Below are 23,605 nucleotides of genomic sequence, written 5' to 3'. Positions count from 1 at the left end.
TGTTTTTTTATGAAATGCAAACACATGGTTTAATGTGGAAAATTATTTTTGACTGCAGTTTTCACGTTTTTACAAAGAAATTGAGTTTTTCCTATCGCTATATCTTTGTAACCTGATGATGTACACCTTTGATTTTCAAAATAAGATTATTTGCTCCAACAGAATTGATAGTCTGATTCGAAAATCCTAGTTTCAGGCACTTTATTCCTTTGCTGAGATTTTATTTTTTGTTTTATTTATCTCACTCACCTCTGCCCCTTTAGTAAAAGTAAATTCAACCTTTATGAATCATAAAGTCTGACCACGTCAACCTTGTTGCACCGGCTAGTCCTGTCCATAGAACTAGGTACAGTACAAACTGCATGGGAACGGAAAGGCTGACCCGGCTCGGAAATAAAATGTACTACGGCTGCCCGTGATCTGTTCACCTATCTATCTATCTATCTATCTATCTATCTATCTATCTATATAATAAAGCATATATATGTGCCAGGTATAGCTGGCCAAACGGCTAGACCGAATCGGCTGACATTTTTTGAGGAAACCCATGGCTACCCGAAGGGTAAAAAAGGAAAAAAATCGATTTTTTTCCCTTAAAAAATCAAAAAACTGGAATTTATTTCCATCTTGTTCAGATTTACGGATTACTTTAACTCTTATTCGGTATCGCACGTCAATTACACTTTTATCATCAAATTTAATGGTGCCCACAATGGATATCGAGGTCAAGTGTTCAAGAATCATGATGCTACAAAAGTTCCAACGAAATAATGCAATTATTTTGTAAGTAAGCCTGGATATAGCTTAAAGCTATTTTAACAAAGCCCTCCGTGTAATTCTGAAAAATGCATACTTTTTTTACAAAGGTTAGAGATGACAATGATTGAGTAATTATGTAAGTAAAGTAAAGTAAACAAATAATACATATACCAAAAAATAAAATTTAAGTTAGGAAAACTTAAAAACTTTCATAAAAGATACTGATATTCTAATATTTATTGTTTACATTGTGGTTTCAACCACCAATACATCTGGTTTAGACATTTTTGTCGCTTTCAAATTAAACATTACTCTGCAGTTTGATGTAAAAATTAAGGAGAAAATGCAATTCATTCTGAAAATTGCAACATTTGGATTTTATTTTGACTGTTTGTATACAATACACCTTGTTCATAACCATGTTTGAATTAGCGTTGTTTAAGATAAAAATTATCAATAATTGCTGCAACCTCTTCCATTTTTTAAATATTTGAATAAATTATAAGGTATAAAGAAATAAACGATAATCAATCAATCAATCAATCGTTGAATAATTGTTAATAACAATATAGAAAGTGAACTGAATAGAACAACTAAAAATTACCAATAATCATTGATATTTTTTATACGCTTTCGTATATAGTTGATATTTCATAATATTTTTTTGTTATTTTTTAGGATCTGATAATTACTTTTGAAAACATTTATTCCTGTTTTCAGGTTTTTTTATAATGAAGACGACATTTTCATATTTTCCAGTAATGTTCGAAAATCCAGCGCAAGCGAAATATTTTTTTTTTTTAAATCAAAATTATTATGAGATTTTAACTATATACGAATAATCAATGACTATTGTTTGTAATATCTAAATGATTTGTTTGGAATTAAATTGATTATTTTACGATCCGAGTTGAGTGTTGCAACTTTCTGAATTTGTATGGAAGCTACATTCTTCAGCATGAGTCGTTTTAAACAATTTTCTCCTTATGGAAGTAAGATTAGTAGCGATCAAAAGCGCTTATTTTTCGCCGCAAGCCTATAACCTCATTCATTTTTCGCGAGCACTCCCTTTAACATTAAATATTTTTTACATGAATCTTAATGCAGTTGAATCAGATCAAGGAAAAAACTAATTTCTGCGTACATCCAGTATAAAGAACTTAATGAGAAATAAAAAAATGCTTTATCAGCTATGTTCAGAACTGCGTAATAGCCTTTCAGGGCCGGGGGGGGGGGGGCTAAAATGCAGCAAATGCAACACAGTTAAATAAAGTGATTAAAGATACCCATGAAAAAATTTGTAAAAAATATGAAAATCAAAAATTCCCAAATTGTAAAAAAAAGCATTTTTCAAAAACATTTTGAAATATATAAGCATAAAACATGTGACCTTCAATCCTGTTCATTTCAAGTTACAGAGGGACTTTTAAGCAGACCTACATAAAACAATTCTATTTATAGAATTAATGATATGAATTCACTGTTTTGTAATTAAACTAAAAAAAATTCAAATAACTCTGTTGATATGTATTACAAGGATTAGAGTAAAAAATGTTTATTTTGAATATTAATTCGCTTAAAAAAATGATATTAAAGTTTTTAATGCTGTAAACTAGCGAGGGAGGGAGAAGTCAAATTTATACCACATTACTGGTATAACTTGATGACCTCGTGGCTCCCCCATCTACAGACCTTTTCTTAAACGAATTAAATTTAAAATTTAAAAAGGCGCCGTTAATCTTTTCTTTATGTTTTCATTTTAAAACTCATTTGTGAGAGATGAAGGTACGTCATTTAACCTACGCTTATACGTCATTTAACCTAAGCTTAAAATATTGCTTACGTCTGGAAAATCAGAATGCCACGGCTATGATATTGTAACAAAGACCCTTAAAAATATTATTAATTATTTATAATTAAGGTTTAGTTAGTTAAAGCTGTTTCATGTACTCCCTTGTTTATAATAACCAGTTCTATTGAATTAAGATAAAAAGCTAAAAAGAATATTATTTTGTACAATGAGAATCCGTCAAATAAATCAATAAATGAGAAAATAAAAATCACGACATTTTGGCATTTTTATAATGGCATCCTTCTCACAATGGATCAAACGCTATCAAACTTAATTGAGTGTTGATATTTTTAAGCATAAAACTTTTGAATGACATTAAGTTGAGCTTTAGATCAATAGTTAAATAAAAACCATTGAATTTGGAAGTTTAATTCAGTATATTTGTAAACATTGATATGTATTAACTAACGCTGATTAACTGATTTCTTATTGGTCTAACCTCTAAACAATTGACGAATGAGAGATCGTTTATCATTCAATTTTAACTTTGTAAGAAAAGTTTTTAATTTAACACACCGCGGGAAGAAAACAAGAAATAAATTATCGGAATCGAATTTTACTACGGTGACTAGTCACTCATGTATGCCATTAGCGCCTGATCCAATCAGGGTTGGTTGGTTGACTATTCTGAACCAATAGAAATAGTATGGCGGTTATATCTATCTTTCTATCTTTCTATCTTTCTCATTATCCAATTAGAGTTGTGAATCCTTCAATCGGCGCTATATCAGTAAATGTTCTTATTTAAGTCCTTAACCTGTTCACTTAATGTTTATCTTATTTATAAATTTGACAAAGTTTTAAAGAAAAATATATTTTGCATTTGTTCTTCAGCAAGTTTTCAAAAGTTATGCAAAGTCATAAGAATAGAATAAGTTAAACAAATAAGTTAAACAAAACAAATACAAATAGTGTTTTACGATAAATCGAAAGCAGGAAAGTAGGGTAGAGAGAACGGGAAGGGACTCTGCAAAATGAGCGGAAAGGGAAAAATAATTATGTTTCCTATTTTGCATATTGTAGCCAAAAAAATTTAATTTTCATCGTTCACTAAACTGCAAGATGATAAAAATTTTAACCTTTGAAAAGTTACTTAAATCAAACAGAATTAGAAAATGTTTAAACTTGTAGGTATTTGAATTTTTGACGTCAAATTTAGGTTTTTTTACATAAAAATTATTCTGATTATTTAAGGTAAGTTTACAACATGAGAAAAGAAGCACACAAAATCTTTAACACATAAACTTTTTAATCACTGTATATGAGAATTTGATGTCCGTATATTATGCTTTCATATGTAAATGTTTTCTGAGCAAAAGAGATTTCGCGGAAGAGTAATTTTTGTAAATAAAAGCTTTTTTACGGAGTAATAGTTAAAGAGGGTTACGTGGGTAGATATTTATTTGAAAAAATGCATCAAAATTGATATTTCATTAAAGTTTTTTATCTGTTCTGTTACACAAACTGTACAGCATGCTTTTTCTGCTTTAGCTGCAGTACATTGAGTGGTTTGCTATAGCATGCTGTTGTTTGTCAGCTTTTGCTGCAGCATGCAGTTGTTTGTCAACTTTAGCTGCAGCATGCTATTGTTTGTCAACTTTTGCTGCAGCATCCTGTTGTTTGTCAACTTTAGCTGCAGCATGCTGTTGTTTGTCAGCTTTTGCTTCAGCATGCTGTTGTTGTGAACTTTCGCTGCAGCATGCTGTTGTTTGTCAATTTTAGCTGCAGCATGTGTTATTTGTCAACTTTAGCTGCAGCATGCTGTTGTTTGTCAAATTTCGCTGCAGCATGCTATTGCTTGTCAACTTTAACTGCAGCATGCTGTTGTTTGTGAACTTTAGCTGCAGCATGCTGCTGTTTGTCAACTTTAGCTGCAGCATACTGCTGTTTGTCAACTTTAGCTGCAGCATGTTTTTGTTTGTCAACTTTAGCTGCAGCATGCTTTTGTTTGTCAACTTTAATTTAGCTTCAGCATGCTGTTGCTGTGAACTTTCGCTGCAGCATGCTGTTGTTTGTCAATTTTAGCTGCAGCATGCTGTTGTTTGTCAACTTTAGCTGCAGCATGCTATTAGTCAATTTTAACTGCAACATGTGTTATTTGTAAACTTTAGCTGCAGCATGCTGTTTTTTTGTCAAATTTCGCTGCAGCATACTGTTGCTTGTCAAAAATAAATGTCGCCACCTTTTTTTCACTGTGTAAAATTCCTGATAACAAAAATATCAAAAAGTTTAAATGCATAAAGATTTTTTGTAATGTTGTTAGTACTTAAAAACAGCTGATAGCATATATACAGGGTGTCCATAAAAACATGGGAATTCAGTGACGAATTCGATATCGTATTTGTTATGAATTAGCATTGTAATACCTAATTTCAAAAGCCATAATATTATTATGTCTGCTAAAGTTTATTTTATGAAAAAGGTAAAAGACTGTAAAGATGTGTCTATGTCTCCGCAAGATGAACAGTGAAGACGGACAAGTTTAATCTGTTTATGTACTACAATTTTCTTGTATTACTAAGTACCCCCTTATGCAGTCAAAACATAAACAAACAAAAGGTGAACATAGCAGACGAAACTCTAACAGATTACAGCTTTCTCAGTGGGTATCACTGTACTAAATCAAAGAATTGTTTAAAAAGACGATATCGAATCCGTCACTGAATTCACATGTTTATTGGGACACCCTGTATAATACATGATGTGAAACTAGGGGAACTTTAAACTGACACCTGCTCAACACACACACACTCTTGGATTTAGTTCCCATCTTCCTTTTTTAACTACAACTTTAAACTTGTTGATCATGCTTTGACAAATCATTAAATACATACTTCTGAAGCATTATTACACCGTTAAAGGATTTATTTTAAGCAAAAGACCATATTACACATACAACAGATCTTATAATTCAAATATTATTAGGTTGACATCAATATTTCATTTTTGTGGTAACACTGTTTTTAAAAAATTCGAAATATTGATGATCATATGTACTGATTAAATAAATTTTTATTTTTTCTGGTATTTTGAACAATTACGAAAAAAATGAGGGTAAATTTATAATTAAACAAAGTGAAAACATATTCAAATCTAAATATTAAATAGTAAAATAATAATTTTTACTTAAGTTTCATACTATCTGAGTCGAGTGGTTTAAAATTTGGATCAAAAGAGCATTTAAATATTATAATAAAATGAAAATTAAACATACGCTTGATTATTAAAACAATTTCAAACAATTTTTATTAAAAACTAGCTGAAGGGCCCGGCGTTGCGTGTGGAAATAAAATTGAAAAATAATTTGGAAAAAAAATTCAAATTTTTGTTGGCCTATAACACCCCCCCCCCCCCAAAAAAAAAAAAAAAAAAAAAATCGGTCCAGCCAGTTGGCCGGCTATACGCAACATATATATATACGAATGTCTTGTTTTATTATTTTAATGATAAATATTAAGTTCTTAGAACTCTGGGTTCAACTAAAATACTAAGAGCTTTCTCCCAAATTTAATTTTTAAGATAAAATCCAAATTATCGAAATATTGAATTACTCTGTCATCTTTAAAATCTAAAGAAAAGAAAATCTTATTTTCCATTGAACCAGAAATTTAAGACAGTGTTGTTGAGTTTCGTTTCTTATTTAAGAAACTAGAAAACATACAAATTTGTGTAGATTTTTATTTAAGAAACTAGGAAACTCAAAAAGAACCAAATAGAATAAAAATTTCTGAACAGAAATAATGATATGTACAAAACTGCCTAACCATGAAACCGGGTTTTCAATACTGGGTTTTATGACGATACCTCTTAAGTTTCGGGCTCATGTAAACTTTGATATATTGTACAGTTGGGCAAGTTGTACAGTTTACATACAGAGTATTATCGAATAAAGGGACAGTACACCAAATTAATCATCTCCTTTTTGTGAGATTATTTTGTTTTCGGGAGGAAGGAGAATGCACATTAATTTTAAAGGGATTGTAATTGTGTTTTCAATTGACCCTCCATGCAAAGATGGCAATTTACGATTTACAATGGTTCCCTTGAAACCTCTTCGTCAAAAATGTGGGAGATACCGTCGTTTTTCTGACTCGAAAAATGATTATTTTTGTGAGTTTCTTTATTGGTTCTTGTTAACAATAAATGCGCTGTCACAGAGCCACAAATGAAAATATACAGTTTAACGAAACTAAAACATTGATATATAATTCATACTTGATTTATAAATCAGACATAACTTTTAAAGTGTACTCTTGAAAATCGGACATTGCCATCTTTGCACGGAGTATCACTTGAAATTGCGCTAACACTCCCTTTAAGGTAGAAATTAATTGATTTCAAAAGTTACTAAAATTCAAAATTCAAAAGGTTGTAAAAAATAAAAATTATTCCCGAGAAAAGTAAACCTAAAAACAGAAATAGAAAATGTTTATTTCAAGTGTTTTACTTTTATGACTGTGCAAAACATTATATCTTTTCCCCAAGAAAGGAGTAACAAACATAAGAGAAAACCCTCGTTTTTATCCGGATTTTGTGAACAGTAACTTAAACCTAAACCAAGAATATTGGAGTTTAAGTTTGCAATCAGTTCTAAACCTGCAATTAGAGTTAGTTCAGTTTACAATTGTCTGCGGTAATTTTGAACACCCATTCATGACATCGTTGAAGAAACTTTATAATTTGTTCATTTTTCTAATATTTACTCTTTCTTTATTTTTTAATATCTATTATCTACTTCCATTTTATCCCACGTACATTTCCCCCCCATCCCCTCCCCTCTCAGTCCTCCAACCCTCCCTGCTTGACTTGAACCGTTGACTAGATGTGAAAAAAGCAACAAAAGGTTCCCCCCTTGTATACCTCCTACAGACCCAGAAGAGAACTGGGCAAAAAGTGCCTGACGGTTGGGCTAATGTATTTATCCCCTAGCTCTGCAGTCCCCACCCCTCTTATTCATTCCTCCCCTCCTGTCCCTACCCCTCCCCTCCTGTCCCTCCCCCTGTCCTGGGGATATATTTAAAAAGGATATCTGTGTTGCATTTCAATTTGAAAATATTGTTTTGTTTAACCAGTTCCCAGCAGGGGTTTAAGTCCGTGGGGTCGGACGGGTTTCTGAGCAGAGCAAGGGGCAGGGACTCAAGGGGCAATAGGGTATTGTTCAGTAGGACCAGGGGGTGGGGTTCTGGTTCAGAGGGACCAGGGGGTAGGGTTCAAGGTTGGTTCAATGGAGTCAGGGGTTTAAGTTCAGAGTTGGTTCAGAGGACCAGGGGGTAGGGTCAGGATTGGTTTAGGGGTACCAGGAAGTTAGGGTTTATGAAAGGGTTGATACAGGAGACCAGGGTGATAGAGTTCAGAAAAGGAATGAATGGGTCGTCTTTTAGATTAAGTCACTAACAGTAAAGTTATATTTGTTTTTAAAAAGGTTTTGAAAAGAGATAAAATTAAGTCGGAGGATGCATTACTTTATTCACGCACTATAAAATGGCCGTAACAATAAAACTTCAGACATATCATATTTTATATAATAAAATCAGGCCCGCATCTAAACAGGCACCTGGAGAAATGAAAAAGAAAGAAAAAAGAAAATAAAGAAAATTATTGAGGTGAAAAAAACGGGTTTGCAAAAAGGAGAAAAAAGTGTTAAACGTCGATAACATGTGATAACATGCATATAATGTATATACCGACAAAAAATTATGTTTAAAGGGTCAATCTGTGATGGAAAGTCACAGCTTTCTGGAATATTGACAGAACGTGGCTCGGTTACTTCACTGGTTTATAATTGACAGCAACTAACATTGATGTAAAAAAATAGCTATGCGAAATCCTATTGAAAAATAAGGTTCACTAAAAGTTGTTTGATCCCAATTCTTCAGAACAGGGATACACTGACTATTCATACAAGTTTTGGGAAAACTGATAGATTTACGTGATTTCTTTTTGATTTTTAACAAGCATTTCCTTATATGTTTCCAAATATCGCCCCACACCCCCTTAAAAAAGAACTGTAGCCCAAACTAAGACAGGGGGGGGGGGTAAAGACTTTGATCCTAAACCTAGAGTTGATTTAACTTGTTATCACGACGTTTAGTTGGAAATGATGTAAAAGTACGTTTACGTCATACCAGACAAATTCTAAACTAAATAAATATTTGCATCAGATGCTTAGAAAGATGCTTGGATTCGGCAAGTCAGACGAGGGAGGGAAGGTAGGCGGGCATAAGCCACAACGTGTTTACCTTCCATGCCACATATTAAATTGTTTGTCTTCCGTCAGTCATAAGCCACAACCGTGCGGTCTTCCATGCCATGCCATTTGAGTTTACCGGCAATTTTTACGTTTTCAAATGATAAATTTAGTGCATTGAATTTGCGATTTTCAAAAATCCAGCCGCATTACGCGGAAGATGCAGCCTTTAAGAAATTTTAGAAGTTAATCAAAGATCATGAATTGTGTGTTCAGTTGATAAACTGTCTTACATTTTATATAGAAGAGTTTACATCATTGGAAATGTTATGGCATGGAAGACCGAACGGTCGTGGCTTATGGCTGCGGAAGACAAACAATTTAATACGTGGCATGGAAGGGGAAAATGGTGTGGCTAATAGCCGCCTGCCTTCCCCGCTCGTCAGGCAGTCTTTATAGATTAGAATATTCAAGTTAAGCAGCACACTTGACACACATTTCTAATTCTTAATGAAACACAGAATTCATTCAAACTCAAGTCCATACTCAATCTAATTCCAAACTACCTTGTTTTAAATTCCAAACAACTCTGTCCTGGCCAACCACAAGTCAAATATCTTAAACTTCTTAAAACGCCTCACAATCCCGTCAAAATTACGACCAACATTTCTCTAGCTCCAAAATGGCTTTTTCTAATTCCTATTTCATATTTTTTTTCATATTTTTATTCAACTACAAAGCATGAGATATTACAAATAAGCAATCACAATTTACTATGCAGTTTGGACCCGCCTAACCAGGGTTGGTTGTTTTGAGTTCCAAAATATCTTTCCTAACTCCAAACAATCCTTCCTATATCTCCATCAAGCTGTGGCTCCAAACCATCTTGTCATAACTTCAATCTTGTTCTAACTCCAAACAATCTTGCCATAACTCCAATCAGTCTTGTCATAACTCAAAACAATCTTGTCCTAACTCAAAACAATCTTGTCATAACTCCAAAAAATCTTGTCATAACTCCAAAAATCTTGTCATAACTCCAAACAATCTTGTCATAACTCCAAACAATCTTGTCATAACTCCAAACAGTCTTGTCATAACTCCAAACAATCTTGCTCTAACTCCAAACCATCTTGTCATAATTCCAATCTTGTCATAACTCCAATCAATCTTGTTCTAAATCCAACCAATCTTGTCATAACTCCAAACAATCTTGTCATAACTCAAAACAGTCTTGTCATAACTCCAAACAATCTTGTCCTAACTCCAAACAATCTTGTCATAACTTCAAACAATCTTGCTCTAACTCCAAACCATCTTTTTTATAGTTCCAATCTTGTCCTAACTCCAAACAATCTTGTTATAACTCTAAACCATCTTGTCATAATTCCAATCCTGTCATAACTCCAAAAATCTTGTCATAACTCCAAACAATCTTGTTCTAACTCCAACCAATCTTGTCATAACTCCTAACAATCTTGTTCTAACTCCAAACAATCTTGTCAACTCCAAACATTCTTGTCTTAACTCCAAACCATCTTGTCTTAACTCCAAACCATCTTGTCATAACTCCAATCTTATTCTAACCCCAAACAATCTTGTCATAACTCCAAACAATCTTGTTCTAACTCCAAACAATTTTTTTCTAACTCCAAACAATTTTGTTCTAACTCCAAACAATCTTGTTCTAACTCCAAACATTCTTGTTTTTACTCCAAACAACCTTGTCCTAACTCCAAACATTCGTGTTCTAACTTCAAACAATCTTGTCTTAACTCCAAACCATCTTGTCATAACTCCAATCTTGTTCTAACTCTAAACAATCTTTTCATAACTCCAAACAATCTTGTTCTAACTCCAAGCAATCTTGTCCTAACTCCAAACAATCTTGTTCAAACTTCAAACAATCTTGTCATAACTCCAATCTTGTTCTAACTCCAAACAATCTTGTCATAACTCAAAACAGTCTTGTCATAACTCCAAACAATCTTGTCCTAACTCCAAACAATCTTGTCATAACTTCAAACAATCTTGTCATAACTCCTAACAGTCTTGTCAAAACTCCAAACAATCTTGCTCTAACTTCAAACCATCTTTTTTATAATAGCTCATTGTTAAAACCATTACTAAAGTAATTAGTTCCTAGGACAAAGTCCTAAATGTGGACAGGACCAGATTGAACCCCACATCCCATTCATTACTGCTATGGTCAGCAGCTCCTGGCTCTTTAAGACTCACAACTGGTGTAATAAGAAGTCCCCATTAAAGCAGTCATATTCACAAAAAACTTGCTCCTCAAAATTCTTTCCTAAAATGATCATCCTAGGTTCTTCTTAGTAATCAATTGGATTTAAAAATTGTTAATAATAAAAGTACAACCAGTTGGAGTATTTCAAATAGACCGAAACATTACTAAAGATAAAATAAAGCCAGTTTAAGTTTAAATTTTAATAATTATAAGCCGATGACAGACCATATTTTCTTTTTCTTCAAAAGGTCCGGACTGATGGAACTCTGAAGTGGCTGGAGCAGATCACCTGTACAAACAAAATTAAAATCCGGTTGTGCAAAGAATTCGCATAATTAGAAATTAAAAATAAAAGGATAAATTTTCTATAATAATAAATAAAAGTGCCACCGAAAAGGGGCACTGGACCCCCTTAATGCATGGGTCCAGTGCCCCTTGGCACTGGACCCATGCAAGGGTCCATTAATAACATATAACCGCCAACCAAGCCGCAATGCAAAAGTGATAATTTCAATCTTGTCCTAACTCCAAACAATCTTGTCATAACTCAAAACCATCTTGTCATAATTCCAATCTTGTCATAACTCCAAACAATCTTGTTCTAACTCCAACCAATCTTGTAATAACTCCTAACAATCTTGTTCTAACTAAAAGGTCAGATTTCATAATTTGGAGTGGATTTTAAAAAATGGTATTGATGTCATCAAAAGTGTTTTGTTGGTGCACTTGGTCCCATAAATAATTACAAAGTTACAAGAACATTGTAATTTCTATTTTAATTACTTAATTTTCCAGTTTACAGATTTAATATGAATACATAAATACAACCCCAGAAATGACACAGATAGTGCCACACTGCAGAAATCCTAATGCTCATGCATCAGATCTACCCATCGAAAACTCTGTGAGAATTGTATAACACTTATTTCTCCGCATGGGCTAAAATATATTGCCTTTTCGTATTTACTGTTCAGTGTGACAGACAATATTTACAGTATACATTGCAATAGGATAAAATATAATTTATGTGACATCACTGGAACAACTTTGTGACCTCGTAGCGCTTCTAGTTTTGATTTTATGCACAAGAATGAGAAAACCAAATTTACTTTGTCATGTTAAAATTTCAAAACAGTTTTATTCTTTTTAACAACTCTTCAATTTTAGGAGTTATTATTGAAAACATAAAAGATTTAAATTTTGCGTCCTATTTCCATTTCTATGACATGAGACTTTGAATTATTACTAGATAATTTTCTAAAGAAAGAATCAACTTTGCAGTTCCAAGGAACATTAACTGTAAGAAAAAGAAAGTAATAAAAGGTCTTTATTTATTATTTATTGAATTTGCTGAATTGCCTATCGCAGGTTCAAATATAAATCACCGATTCATATCCTTCCTGAATCCTTAACTTTGAATCGGTGGTTCAAATTTGAACCGGAAATAGGTTGTTTAGCGACGTAGCTCAATTTAATTTTGAAATGTCTGCAGTATAAAATAAATGATGAAGAATGTGACATTAATTCTTTTTAATTTATTTGTACAATTTAAGTACATCTGTAGATAGAGAAACCGGGAAGCTGGAAAATTTGAATTCTGTTGCAAAATTTTCAATAATTTTTTTCATGAATCATGTTAAATTTAATATTTAATTTTATTGAAAACTGGCTCATTTCTCATTGATTTGTCAACATTTGTCAATAATTCAGAATTATGTTTTGCATTTTATATAATTTTTCCAATTGTCCGTTTGATATCAATTTAAATTGACATAACAGCTGTTTTATGATAATAGAAATACAATATAATGACAAACAAAAAGTATATAACTGAATTTCACATTCTAATTTTCTTAAAATCCGCAAAGAAATTTACGTAATAAATGCTTGGAATTTGGATGTGCAGAAAGTCTGAGTATTAACTAAACAAAGAATTTTCTATAGGAATTTTGTTTCTTTGTTTTAAAAATCAGCTTACAGAGGAAGTAAAAAACATTTACTGGCTTTATTTTTAATTGTCAGAAACCTGTGATACCCGTCTGTAAAATTACATAATCTTTCCCTTACATTTGCTAAAGGTTTTGGCAGAATTTTGTGAATATTTTTTTAAATTTTAATCAACAAAATTGTTCAAAATAAAAACATAATTTGTTTATGGTCGATTTGACCCAAATTCAGGTTTATTTACGAATTAAAACTACTTCAAATGAATGCCTGCAATAAAGGTGGCTTGTTACTAAGCTGAAATTTATTTACAAAAAGCACAAAAAAAATGAGGTCAGGACAAGGAGAAAGGCCACGGACTGTTTAAATAAAAACATTTTCCCGAGGTCGGGCTCAAGGGAAGGAAATGGAACAAGAAAGAAAACTCGTTTCTTTATACTCATAATGATATTCGTGTGTTCAGGGGGCCTTCGGACAGTGATGCCACTTACACATTATTTTTCAGATCGGGCCTACTTTAAAGTGTCGCCGAGTCTTTTGTCCTTGGTTTAAAGAGCTATTGTAGAAAGCTGAAACTTGGTAGGGCTTCAAAGCGTTACCGAAAGGAATTGAGTCTTTGCCACAAACTCTAATTTTCCAAATCCCTATTAAATTGCATCACAATGTCGTGTCGAAGATATTTTTAACTATGAATTCTGTTATTTCAAATAATTTAAGTTTAAAATATTAAAGATTTACACATCAGGTTGCAAAGGCACAGACTCACAGAGAGTAGAACATTTGAGTTAGTGACAAAAACTCACGTTAATTTTTCATACTCACAGTGAACCGAAATGCACGCTCTCCATAAAATAATCTTCTTCGAGTCTGAAAAAACAACGTTTTCTTCCACATTTTTGATCAGATTTGGGTTTCAAGGGTACCGTTGTAAAGTTTTAATCTTCAAAGCCAATCTGCAAAATCAACCGTTAAGCGCGGTCCTCCTATTGTAATATTGTATTCTATTCGCATGTTTTCTTCACCGATAACCTATACTTTGAATAAATTTTAAACTTAAGAACAAAGCCCAATAAATATAGAAAAACAGCAACAATAAATAGGTTAGAGAAAAAACTAAATATTTTTTTCTATTTATATTTGATCTAATTACATGTTGATAATACAAATTAAATGATAGGATATATACGTGTATATATATTTACAAATATACATAGATATATATATACTAAAGGCAGTCTAAATTCAGCCTGAACATTACTACCTTACAACATCCCAAACATTGGCAAGCAACTGCATGAAAATGTTAAAATATGCAGTGCCCACATACAAAGCTAAACACAGGTGGGCTGCCGAACAAAAACAGCTGATTTAAGACCTTCTAAGTGATTTGATTCACTTAGCAGAATGAATGTTAAGACGACAATTCAAGATTTCAGCTGAAATTCTCCCAACAGTCCCCCCGGTTGGTCCCTTATAAACGACTCACTCGGTATAAATTTTGATACAACACTACGCTGTTTGATTACAGAATTTATAATTCTACGACAGCGAACAAATAAAACACTTATAAAGTGTTACGAGAGAACAAAAATATCTGACAGATGAGTCGGTTCCGACGGAAAATGCTCCATACTTGTATAATAATAGGATTAATGTTGGATTGCATTGAAAATTGGAGATTCAAACATAGTCGCGGATTTTCTCTCAAGCGTCTTCCATGAAAAGTCGGTTCTGTAGAATCTGTTACAAAATATTTGTACAATTTAAGTACATCTGTAACAATTTACTATGCAGTTTGGACCCGCCTAACCATGTACTAAGTCTGTACAGGTTTTAATAAAGCTACTGAAAGACGGTATATTATCACAAGCTTTTAAGCATAAATATCCGACAAAACTTGAAGATAAGAATCAGCAAGTCTAAAGGAATAGTTTTATGTTCAAATTTTTGTTTATGAAAGTACGCTTGAAATATTGATAAGCGGTCACTATTCAGCTGAGAGAGTAAAAAGTGTGTATCCTGGACGTTTTGGTAAACATGATAAAAACTGCTCTAGATATACATGGAACAAACAAAAAAGTGTCTTGAGTCGCTCCATTTACTAATAAGTTTTATGGTATTAGTTATGGAATATTATTTATTTTAATTTCATTTTGTGAGGAAAGAAATTGTTGAATGGTTAGTTCAGTTATTTTAAATTAGGCTGAAGGATTTCTGTCGGAACCATGATCAAGAACTTAGACGATAATTAACATACATTATGATAATATTCACTAATAAACATTCAGAGATAATGTCTCAAGTTCAGTCTTTAGACAAACAAGAAGAAGCCTGTAGCAGCAGTCAAAGCATAAAAAATCGTCGATCATGGACGAAAATGTTCCGACAAAGGCCAACCGGCCGCTTTGGTGGCCGTGCTTCTCAAAGAACTGTATGAATTTAAGTATTGCGGGGGGCAATACAAGCAGAGTGTTTAACTCAGCTATCACAGACCTATATTTTAACCTAGATTTTATATAACTTAACAGTATTTTAGGTAGGTAACAGGCTAGCTGGGGTTTAAACAAACTCAGAATTATCATTAACTTTCCAAGTCTAGTTTAAGGATTTTTATCAGTCTGTAATATTCTAGAGGATTTCTAGCGGTGGGGTTCAATGCTTCTAAGACCCGATGCTTCGAAGCAAGAGAGGCTAATGTTCCGATGTAGATTTATGCTCCAGTAAGTATTTAAAACACAAGGCAAAGCAAAGAACTTTGCTTCGGGTTTACGATGACTTAAATCCCAAAGCACTGAGTTCGTTGCTCCCAAGTCTGGTTCGAAACCTTGCTGTAAAACATTTTAGTCTCAGAATCTCTGAGTTGAATTCTAAGACCGCAGCACATGGTTCAATGCACTCCATACTGCATAGAAAACCTTTGCATGCTGGATGAAACTAGCTTTAGAAGGTTAACGCATCTAACACTGGAGTATCTTTAATCCTACTTTGAACCATAAGTCTTATAAATAAGATTTAACTCAAGCTTGTATTTAGTCACAAAGGCGGATAACATTTAGGTTTTGGCTCCTGTCTCCAGATTTTAGAGTTTACCAACTAATCCCGGAGCAGGAAGATTCTTTCCGGGTCTCGGAGCAATCACGTGTTACGCCTCCTAGAGCACTGTTACTGGTTCAGGTTCAACGGAGATAAAATTCTCTGATTCCTCTCCGTCGACAGGTTTACTTTCAGACTTGACGGACCATGCAGTGCTGTAGGGGCGGGCCTGAGCCTGCTTCCGAGCCTCACGTTTAGCTCTCCGCTCTTCCATAATCTTCTTGAGAGTTTCCATTTTACTACGTGTAATATTTAACTGCTGCTCCAGCACTTCGCGCTCACTGGGGTCGGGGGTAGAGTCTAAAAACAAAATATTTCATTCTGAGAAATTTTAAGTATAACTTTTATGTATTAAAAAATAAAACTATTGATTTGTAATTTAGGATGGAACGGGTTTCTCTTCTTTTCTAAGAGCAATTAGATGACAAATGAGGCTCTTGTCATAAATTAATAATTATCTCTGTAATAGTTCAAATTCTTATCATTTTATAACGTTAAGCAATCAAATTTTAAAACTAAAATCTTACCAAACGGTTGTTTAGGATCAGAAGTCTGTGTAGAGGTTTTCTCTCTATGTCTACTAGATCTGCTACCAGAGCTGTAAGCCTTGTATTGCGCGCACAGTAAATCATTAAGAATGTGCACAATGGTTGTAATGTCGCGCTTGGGTTGACCGTTCGCGTCCTGAAGCGCAGGGTTAAGGGTTCCTGAGAATGTTCCAGAATAGACTCCTTTCCCGTGATGATGCATCGATTCTATAATCGCGCCTCTGCTATCTGTTCCTGCTCGTCTCTTCCTGCTACTCTTTTCCTGGAAAACATTCATAAATAAATAAATTGGTTATTATTATTAATTTTTATTATTTTATTTATTCCTATTATGTATTAAGACATAATAAGAGTCGACATGCATGAAGCCCTTTCTCAATCATTTACTATTTATCTTTACGTAAAGTCATTATTTTTAATTATTATTTTCAGTTATTACAAGAGATAACTTGAAAGAATGATAAAGAATATTTATCTTATAAAACTAAACAAAATACCAAAACCGAAAAGAATCAATAATTAAGAAATAAAGGATAGAATTTGAACATACAAAAACTGTAAAGTTAAATAACTAGTTATAATTTAGCCAGACATCCCAACTTTTTAAACCCGTTTGATAATGCATTACGGAGTACATAAAGGTTAAGATTGATGAAAACTACTTTTTATTGCTGGACCTACCTCTTTCTTTGGTTTAGTTGGTGGGACGGGAGTAGGTCTATGCTCCGGTTTTGTCGTCATTACTTCGGAGGAGAGTTGTTTCAAGGTCTGGGTTAGATTCTTACTCGCCTCCGCCAGTGCTCGAGTATCAAGCTTTGGTTTCTTGGATGGAGGCTCGTAGCTGGGAGCTGCCGCAGACCGGGAGGATTGTCTGGGTGGCGGAGGTCCCATGGCGGAGGAGGATGAAGGGAGGGATTCAGGGCTGTAGTAAAGGCCTCCGGGACTGAGAAGAGGTATACGGACCTTCTGGGAGGATGGTGTGTGTGAGGCGGAGGGTGTGCGTGGAGCAGAGGATGTGTGTGTTGTGGAGGGAGTGTGATTGGCGGCGTGTGTGTGTGTAGCGGAGGGAGTGTAAGACGGTGTACTGGTGGATTTACTCGAAGAGGAGGAGAAGATAGAATAAGGGGAGGAGGAGGAGGAAGAGTGGGAGGAGGCTGTTTGAGAGGATGAGGCGGAGTGTGTAGAAGAGGAGGATGAGTGTGAAGATGAGCTTCTAGACGACGAGGATGATTGAGGACTAGAAGAGGATATCTGAATGGATGAGGATTTACGTCTCGATGATGAAACTTGATTTACCGTTGAGAGCTGGAGCTGAATTAACATCATATGATCACCAAGCCTCATTGTCAAATTCAAAGGTGCTGAACCGGAAAGGAAGTCATTCACCTAAAAAGAAATAAAAATTTAAAAATCTGAATTACAATTTCTCTCTACTTGAATATTTCTGATGGATCAAATATCTAGGGTTTCAAATAAATCCCAACTTTCAATTCAGATCTGAATACTCATACCTCACACCTTAGTCTTCAAACCGGTTTCTAACCATCAAAATAATCTCTTTATATTTTTAAATTTATAACTTTGTTCATCATTTAAAGAACAACAGAGCTTGTTGCCTAAACTTGTGTTCAAAGTAGAGAGTAGATTTGGTAGAAGACCAAGATACAATCTTTGATAAATTAACAATTCTTCTATTCTTTAGCAACCTGTTTAGCTCTTTCAGGCATAAGAAAGGACCATTTATTTGATAAATACATCCAATAAGAAAATGTAGAATTTGATAAATATCAACACCAACAACAACCAACAAGGGTGTTCATAAAATTTCTAATTATTAAAAAATAATTCTAAATCAGAAAAATTGAGTCGAATGTTCAGGATGGAATAAATTATATAACTAGGTTTGGTTTTAGGGTCATCTAACCCTTGCTGGGGTCAGTTAACCCTTCATGCTGGGAAATTAACCCCCCCTCCCCCTAAACCAGGTAAATAACCTTTCAACCCCCCCCCCTCTCCCCTTTCTCAAATGGTTAGGCATATCGGATTGTTGAAGGCTTCTTAAAGTGGGTAACAAAATAAAACAAACAAGAATTTTCAAATTGGGTTCGTTTTTATTCATTTATTCATTTATGCAATTATTTATTTGTTAAGTTTATTCGTATTCACGTGGTTCGGCACATTATTATATTATTCAATTCATTGGAAAATAATGCACTAGAAGCAATAAATATTTTATATTCATTAGAAAAGAAAGAAAAATGTTAATATAAAAATTTTAATAAAACCTTTGAGAAATTAAGTAAAAAATGACTTCAATTATAAAATGCGTTTACAAGAAAGAAAAAATATATTCTCAGACATCTTGTTGCAACAATTAAGCCTATTGTGCTACTGCCAAAACGAATACTTCATATTTTGAATGGTTTAAAGAGCTTGAAATCCCGTGATGTATTTATATAAATCTACTGAACACCGCACCCATAGCGTTGCCGAAACTTTTAAAAAACAAGATTAAACCTAACAATCATTCATGACAAGTAAGCATTATAAAAAAGAAAAATGTTATTTTACAATAAGTTTCTAGTGTATATCTGTATACCATATACAATACATATGTATACAATACAACACAATGCACTGCTTCTTCATTATTCATATCAATTCGGAACAGTACAAATTGTATATATATAGCAGAGAGTAAATATTTATTGTATAAAACACAAAATACAAAATCAAAATGTACTCGGAGTATGAAAAATAAAATCATGAATTAGGTAGGAAATAATAATCAAGAAACGAAACCTACAGAAATAAGAAGACAAAGATAAAACTTTTAAATTCAATACTTTTTTGCAAAACTTCATACTTTTGGAAATAGAGTATACTTTATTTTCCGGCCAATATTACTTTACTGTGCTTTGATTTCTTTGTTCTAGTTTTATATTTTCTCTTTGTCATGTTTTCAAGATAGAAGCCATATTCAATTTGTTTAGTTAAAACACAAAAGATATGAAACTTTATAACAGTGAAAATTAACTAGTATTTAAGAAATGAAATCTACGTAACAGTTCGTTTGTATAAATTACTGTAACAAAAAGTTAAGGTAATTTAGTAGACGTTTTAACACTTGTCGAGCTTAAAAACTTGTTCAATATATTCGTATCAACAAAATAACTAAGGTCTAATAATATTTAGTTATCTAAAAATGTCTGTTTACACAAACAATTTCAGTTTGACCATGTTTCATATATAATTGTTATTTGGTGAATTTCAAGTCTTAATCCATTAAATCATATATTTAATACAACAGAAAGAGGGGTTGGTGTAAGAATAAGGAGGGTTAAGAGGGGGGGGGGGTGTCATCCAATGAATAAAAAACACAATGATGCAATGTAGATTTTAAATAAAAATTTTATCTATTATCTATATAATGTATACATAAATAAATACCCCCAAGAATCTGAACTCCGTTAATACAGTAATAAGACCGGTTTATTCCCAGCTGTAGGGTTGCGGGTACTCACCCCTGCGGGGGAGCATTCTGTAGATTCTAGATTCAGGAATATTAGTGGAGGTCAGACCGAGGGAAGGCAATGCCCTACTACGGTTATTGACAGGATAGAGACTATGTACACTGCTCGGCTACAGGCCTATATATTTCAAGCCGAAATCTTGCTTCAACTTTTCATATCAAATTCGAACATTTTCTCATGTTCTCCCGCATTTACTTAAATCTACTGAATTTACTAGAATAATGTGGTAGCAGAATAAAGCAAAAGATTACGGATAATGTTATTATAAAAATATTGATAAAATATGAAGGTTTGGGATGTTTAGAATTTTTAAATATGTCGAAACATGAGTTTGGCATTTGAGTGAATCCTCTGCACTTTCTAATCTAACCTTTCAAACCTTATCTATCTATCTATCCATCTATCTATCTATCTATCTATCTATCTAACTGCCTATTATAATTCAGCAAATATACTACCTAACTAACTACATACCTACCAACTTATATCGTTATGGATATATATCTTTATATCTATCTTTAATATTTGTCTACATATCTATTTACCAATCTTTCTATACCTAACTCTATCTATCTATCTATTTATACTATACCTAACTATCTATCTGCATATTTTTTATCTATCTATCTATAGGACCATCTATCTATCTACCTATTATTCCATCTAAAAAGTTCTGAAAATTTATCTCGGTTATTTGTGTATTCATATTTTATCTAACCCAAGTCAGCATCTAAAAAATACCGAAAAATACCTTCTCAATGTTTTTGGGCTTAATCTAGGTAAGATAAAGAATAACAATTCAAGTTTTTGAACCAAATAATTGTCAGGTGCACCTAGTCCCTCCCTGTCCTATATCTACCAACGAACTTTATCATTGAACAATAGGCAGCCGAGGAATTAGAATTAAAGTAAAAAATTAAACTTTACATCTTTATAGCTGTATACAGCTGAGGGGGATGGGAGAAGAGAGTTTACAATGTCTATCAAGGTTTCTTTTAGGGGCGTATACAGGAATATGTCCGGGGGGGGGGGGTCTTTTTTCCCTCTTCCATTTCTTTTTATACTTCTATCTTCAATCTATACTTATTCTGATCTACCTTCCTACTATCTAACTATCTAACTATCTAACTATCTAACTATCTAACTATCTAACTATCTAACTACTTAACTATCTAACTACCTAACTACCTTAACTACCTAACTACCTAACTATCTAATTATCCAGCTATCCAACTAACTAAACAATAAACTATACCCTAAAAAGTGAAATTTAAAAGTAAATCATTATTAATATGCAATGCATCGAAATTATCAATCTATAGGTTTTGAAATTTTAAATGGTTTTGAAATATAAGAATAACGTTGTAGAACTAAAACTGTGTTCACAATTATCCGATTTAACAGCTGCGTCGAGAGTACAAATATTTAGCTAAACATATCCCCCCCCCTAAATTTTTCCCTAAGTCGTGAACCTTGAAATTCTATGTTTTATGCAACAATTTAGGGCAAAGGATTGTTACTGAGACCTGTGTAAAGGTATCTAGGATGGATACTCTAGTATGGGTGTTGAACCCTGAGTAAGGTTGAATAACCTGGCTGTCCAGGCCTACCGGAGAACCTGTATCCGAACCTGAACCCTCTAGATATCAACCAGAACCGTAAACCTATGGTTTCCTTCGCCAATAGATCAAATGTTGCATCATGTAATTGTTATATGTACTTTGAACGAATATCTACGAGTTTTCTGACGAAAATCCGCGAGTCTTTACACTGTATACTCTATACAGCTGTACAACTTTCTATTTTATTGAATAAGTTTATATTTGAATTTATGATTCATTTTCTTTCATATTGAGAGGAAATGTTTTAATTGAAACTTTAAAGCGAATTTGTTTAAAAGTAAAATTTTGAATAGCGTTGAGATTTTGAATAACTCTGGGAGAGAAACAGAGATTGTTTTGTGCTCATGGACGCTTAAATATTCAGACAGGGTTTTTGCTGCTGGGACATCAATATGATTTTTATAAATATTATTTTAAACATAAATATATCCACATTCAACAGTGGAAACACCCCCTCGAATAGAGAGAATAGAGAGAGGGGAATCAAACATGTTTAACTTTTTCCTTCAATTATTCGTAGATTTTTTAAAAAAAATTCTTTCCTATCATCTGCTCTCTCACAACTGCATGTGAACATTCTCAATCTATATCTATCTATCTTTCTAATCCGACTTCTGTCTATATGTCTATGTCTAATGTCTATCCGCTAGCATTGTTGTCTACAATATGTTTATAATTTTATCCGAATTTTCCTTTTCTCCAACTTTTCATAAGTTTGGGATTCTGAACAATTGGAATTTTGGAATTCTAACTTTCAACTTTTTGGTTTGGTTTGATCAAATTCAAACATAGTTTTAAATAAATAGGATTGTATGGTTTGATTTAGTTAAACTGTAATCATATTTTATTTGGTTTGGTTCAGGTAAACTGATGTTAATGTTTTGTTCAGTTTAGTTAAAATGTAAGAGTTCATGTTTGCTTTGGATTTAGTTTGATAAAATGGCGTTTATATTTGGTTTTGTTCGTCTTCGACAAATGGAGGAGTTCATATTTGGTTTGGTTTAATTTAGTCATAATGGAGGAGTATGTTTTGTTTGGTTTAATTTAGTCAAGATGGAGGAGTTCATGTTTGGTTTGGGTAAAATTAGTTCGTTCTATAGCGTTCATATTTGGTTTGGTACAATTTAATTAAAATGATGTTTATGTTTGGTTCTGGAGTTATTTCACTCTGCAGTCAAAATATGAAGACCCCACCTCTAGTATCTAGTATCTAGTGTGTCTAGTATCTGAACCCCATGCAACGATTTCTCTCCATATATTACAAGCTGCGAGGAGAAAGGTTCAAGCTTAAAACCGGTTTTAGCCATAAGATAACGTGTAGGAAGAGAATAAGGATAGTACAAAAAATGTTATGTACAGGCAAACCTGGAAGTACATATCTATGGGTGGGTGGGGGTTCTTAAAAATGTGCGACTTAGTTATATTGATATAAAATCTAAGAATTTAACAATTTTCGGGGAAAAAATCACAACAATCTAATTTTCCCTATTTGCCCTGTAAAATTTTTCCTTATATTTTATTAATTGAATTTTCTAATTGCAGCTATATTATGTGGTGCGTATACAATATATAAATTTCTGTACATAATATATGCAGAATATATAACATCAATATATTCGAGTCCAGGGTCCTAAATTATGTAGTAATTACATTTAGGTGTAGATACATCAGGCCAGTTAGATAGATAGATACAGGATATATTTGTAGACAAATATGAAATAGATATATTGAATGGATAGATACAAGTACTCAAGTTTGCCTGACCGACCCTGAACCTCGAATATATATATATAGTATATGGATAATATATATATATATA

The 23,605-nt window shown here is 33.1% G+C and overlaps 1 protein-coding gene and 1 long non-coding RNA gene across 2 annotated transcripts in view; both read right to left on the bottom strand.

The window, feature by feature from the left end:
* Positions 1 to 11,231: 11,231 nt before the first annotated feature.
* Positions 11,232 to 13,957, bottom strand: LOC111710937 (uncharacterized). The gene is made up of 2 exons (XR_002767160.1): positions 13,813 to 13,957; positions 11,232 to 11,335 (listed from the first exon to the last, which is right to left on the bottom strand). It is a non-coding gene; the product is annotated as an uncharacterized LOC111710937 (long non-coding RNA).
* A 1,357-nt stretch (positions 13,958 to 15,314) lies between these two features.
* The window catches only part of LOC111709477 (midnolin homolog), a 19,093-nt gene continuing 10,802 nt past the window's right edge, over positions 15,315 to 23,605 (bottom strand). The window contains exons 3-5 of the mRNA XM_023483183.1: positions 17,313 to 18,017; positions 16,611 to 16,893; positions 15,315 to 16,383 (exon numbers count right to left, since the gene is read on the bottom strand). Of these exons, the coding sequence (XP_023338951.1) occupies positions 16,142 to 16,383; positions 16,611 to 16,893; positions 17,313 to 18,017 (1,230 nt within the window). The 3' untranslated portion in view covers positions 15,315 to 16,141. The remainder of the gene's footprint in view (positions 16,384 to 16,610; positions 16,894 to 17,312; positions 18,018 to 23,605) is intronic.

The sequence above is a fragment of the Eurytemora carolleeae genome, unplaced genomic scaffold (assembly GCF_000591075.1).
Source record: "Eurytemora carolleeae unplaced genomic scaffold, Eaff_2.0 scaffold58, whole genome shotgun sequence".
In the NCBI taxonomy this organism is placed as follows: Eukaryota; Metazoa; Arthropoda; class Copepoda; order Calanoida; family Temoridae; genus Eurytemora; species Eurytemora carolleeae.
Note: the sequence above shows the minus strand (reverse complement) of the source record. Positions and strands in the feature narration are given on the sequence as shown.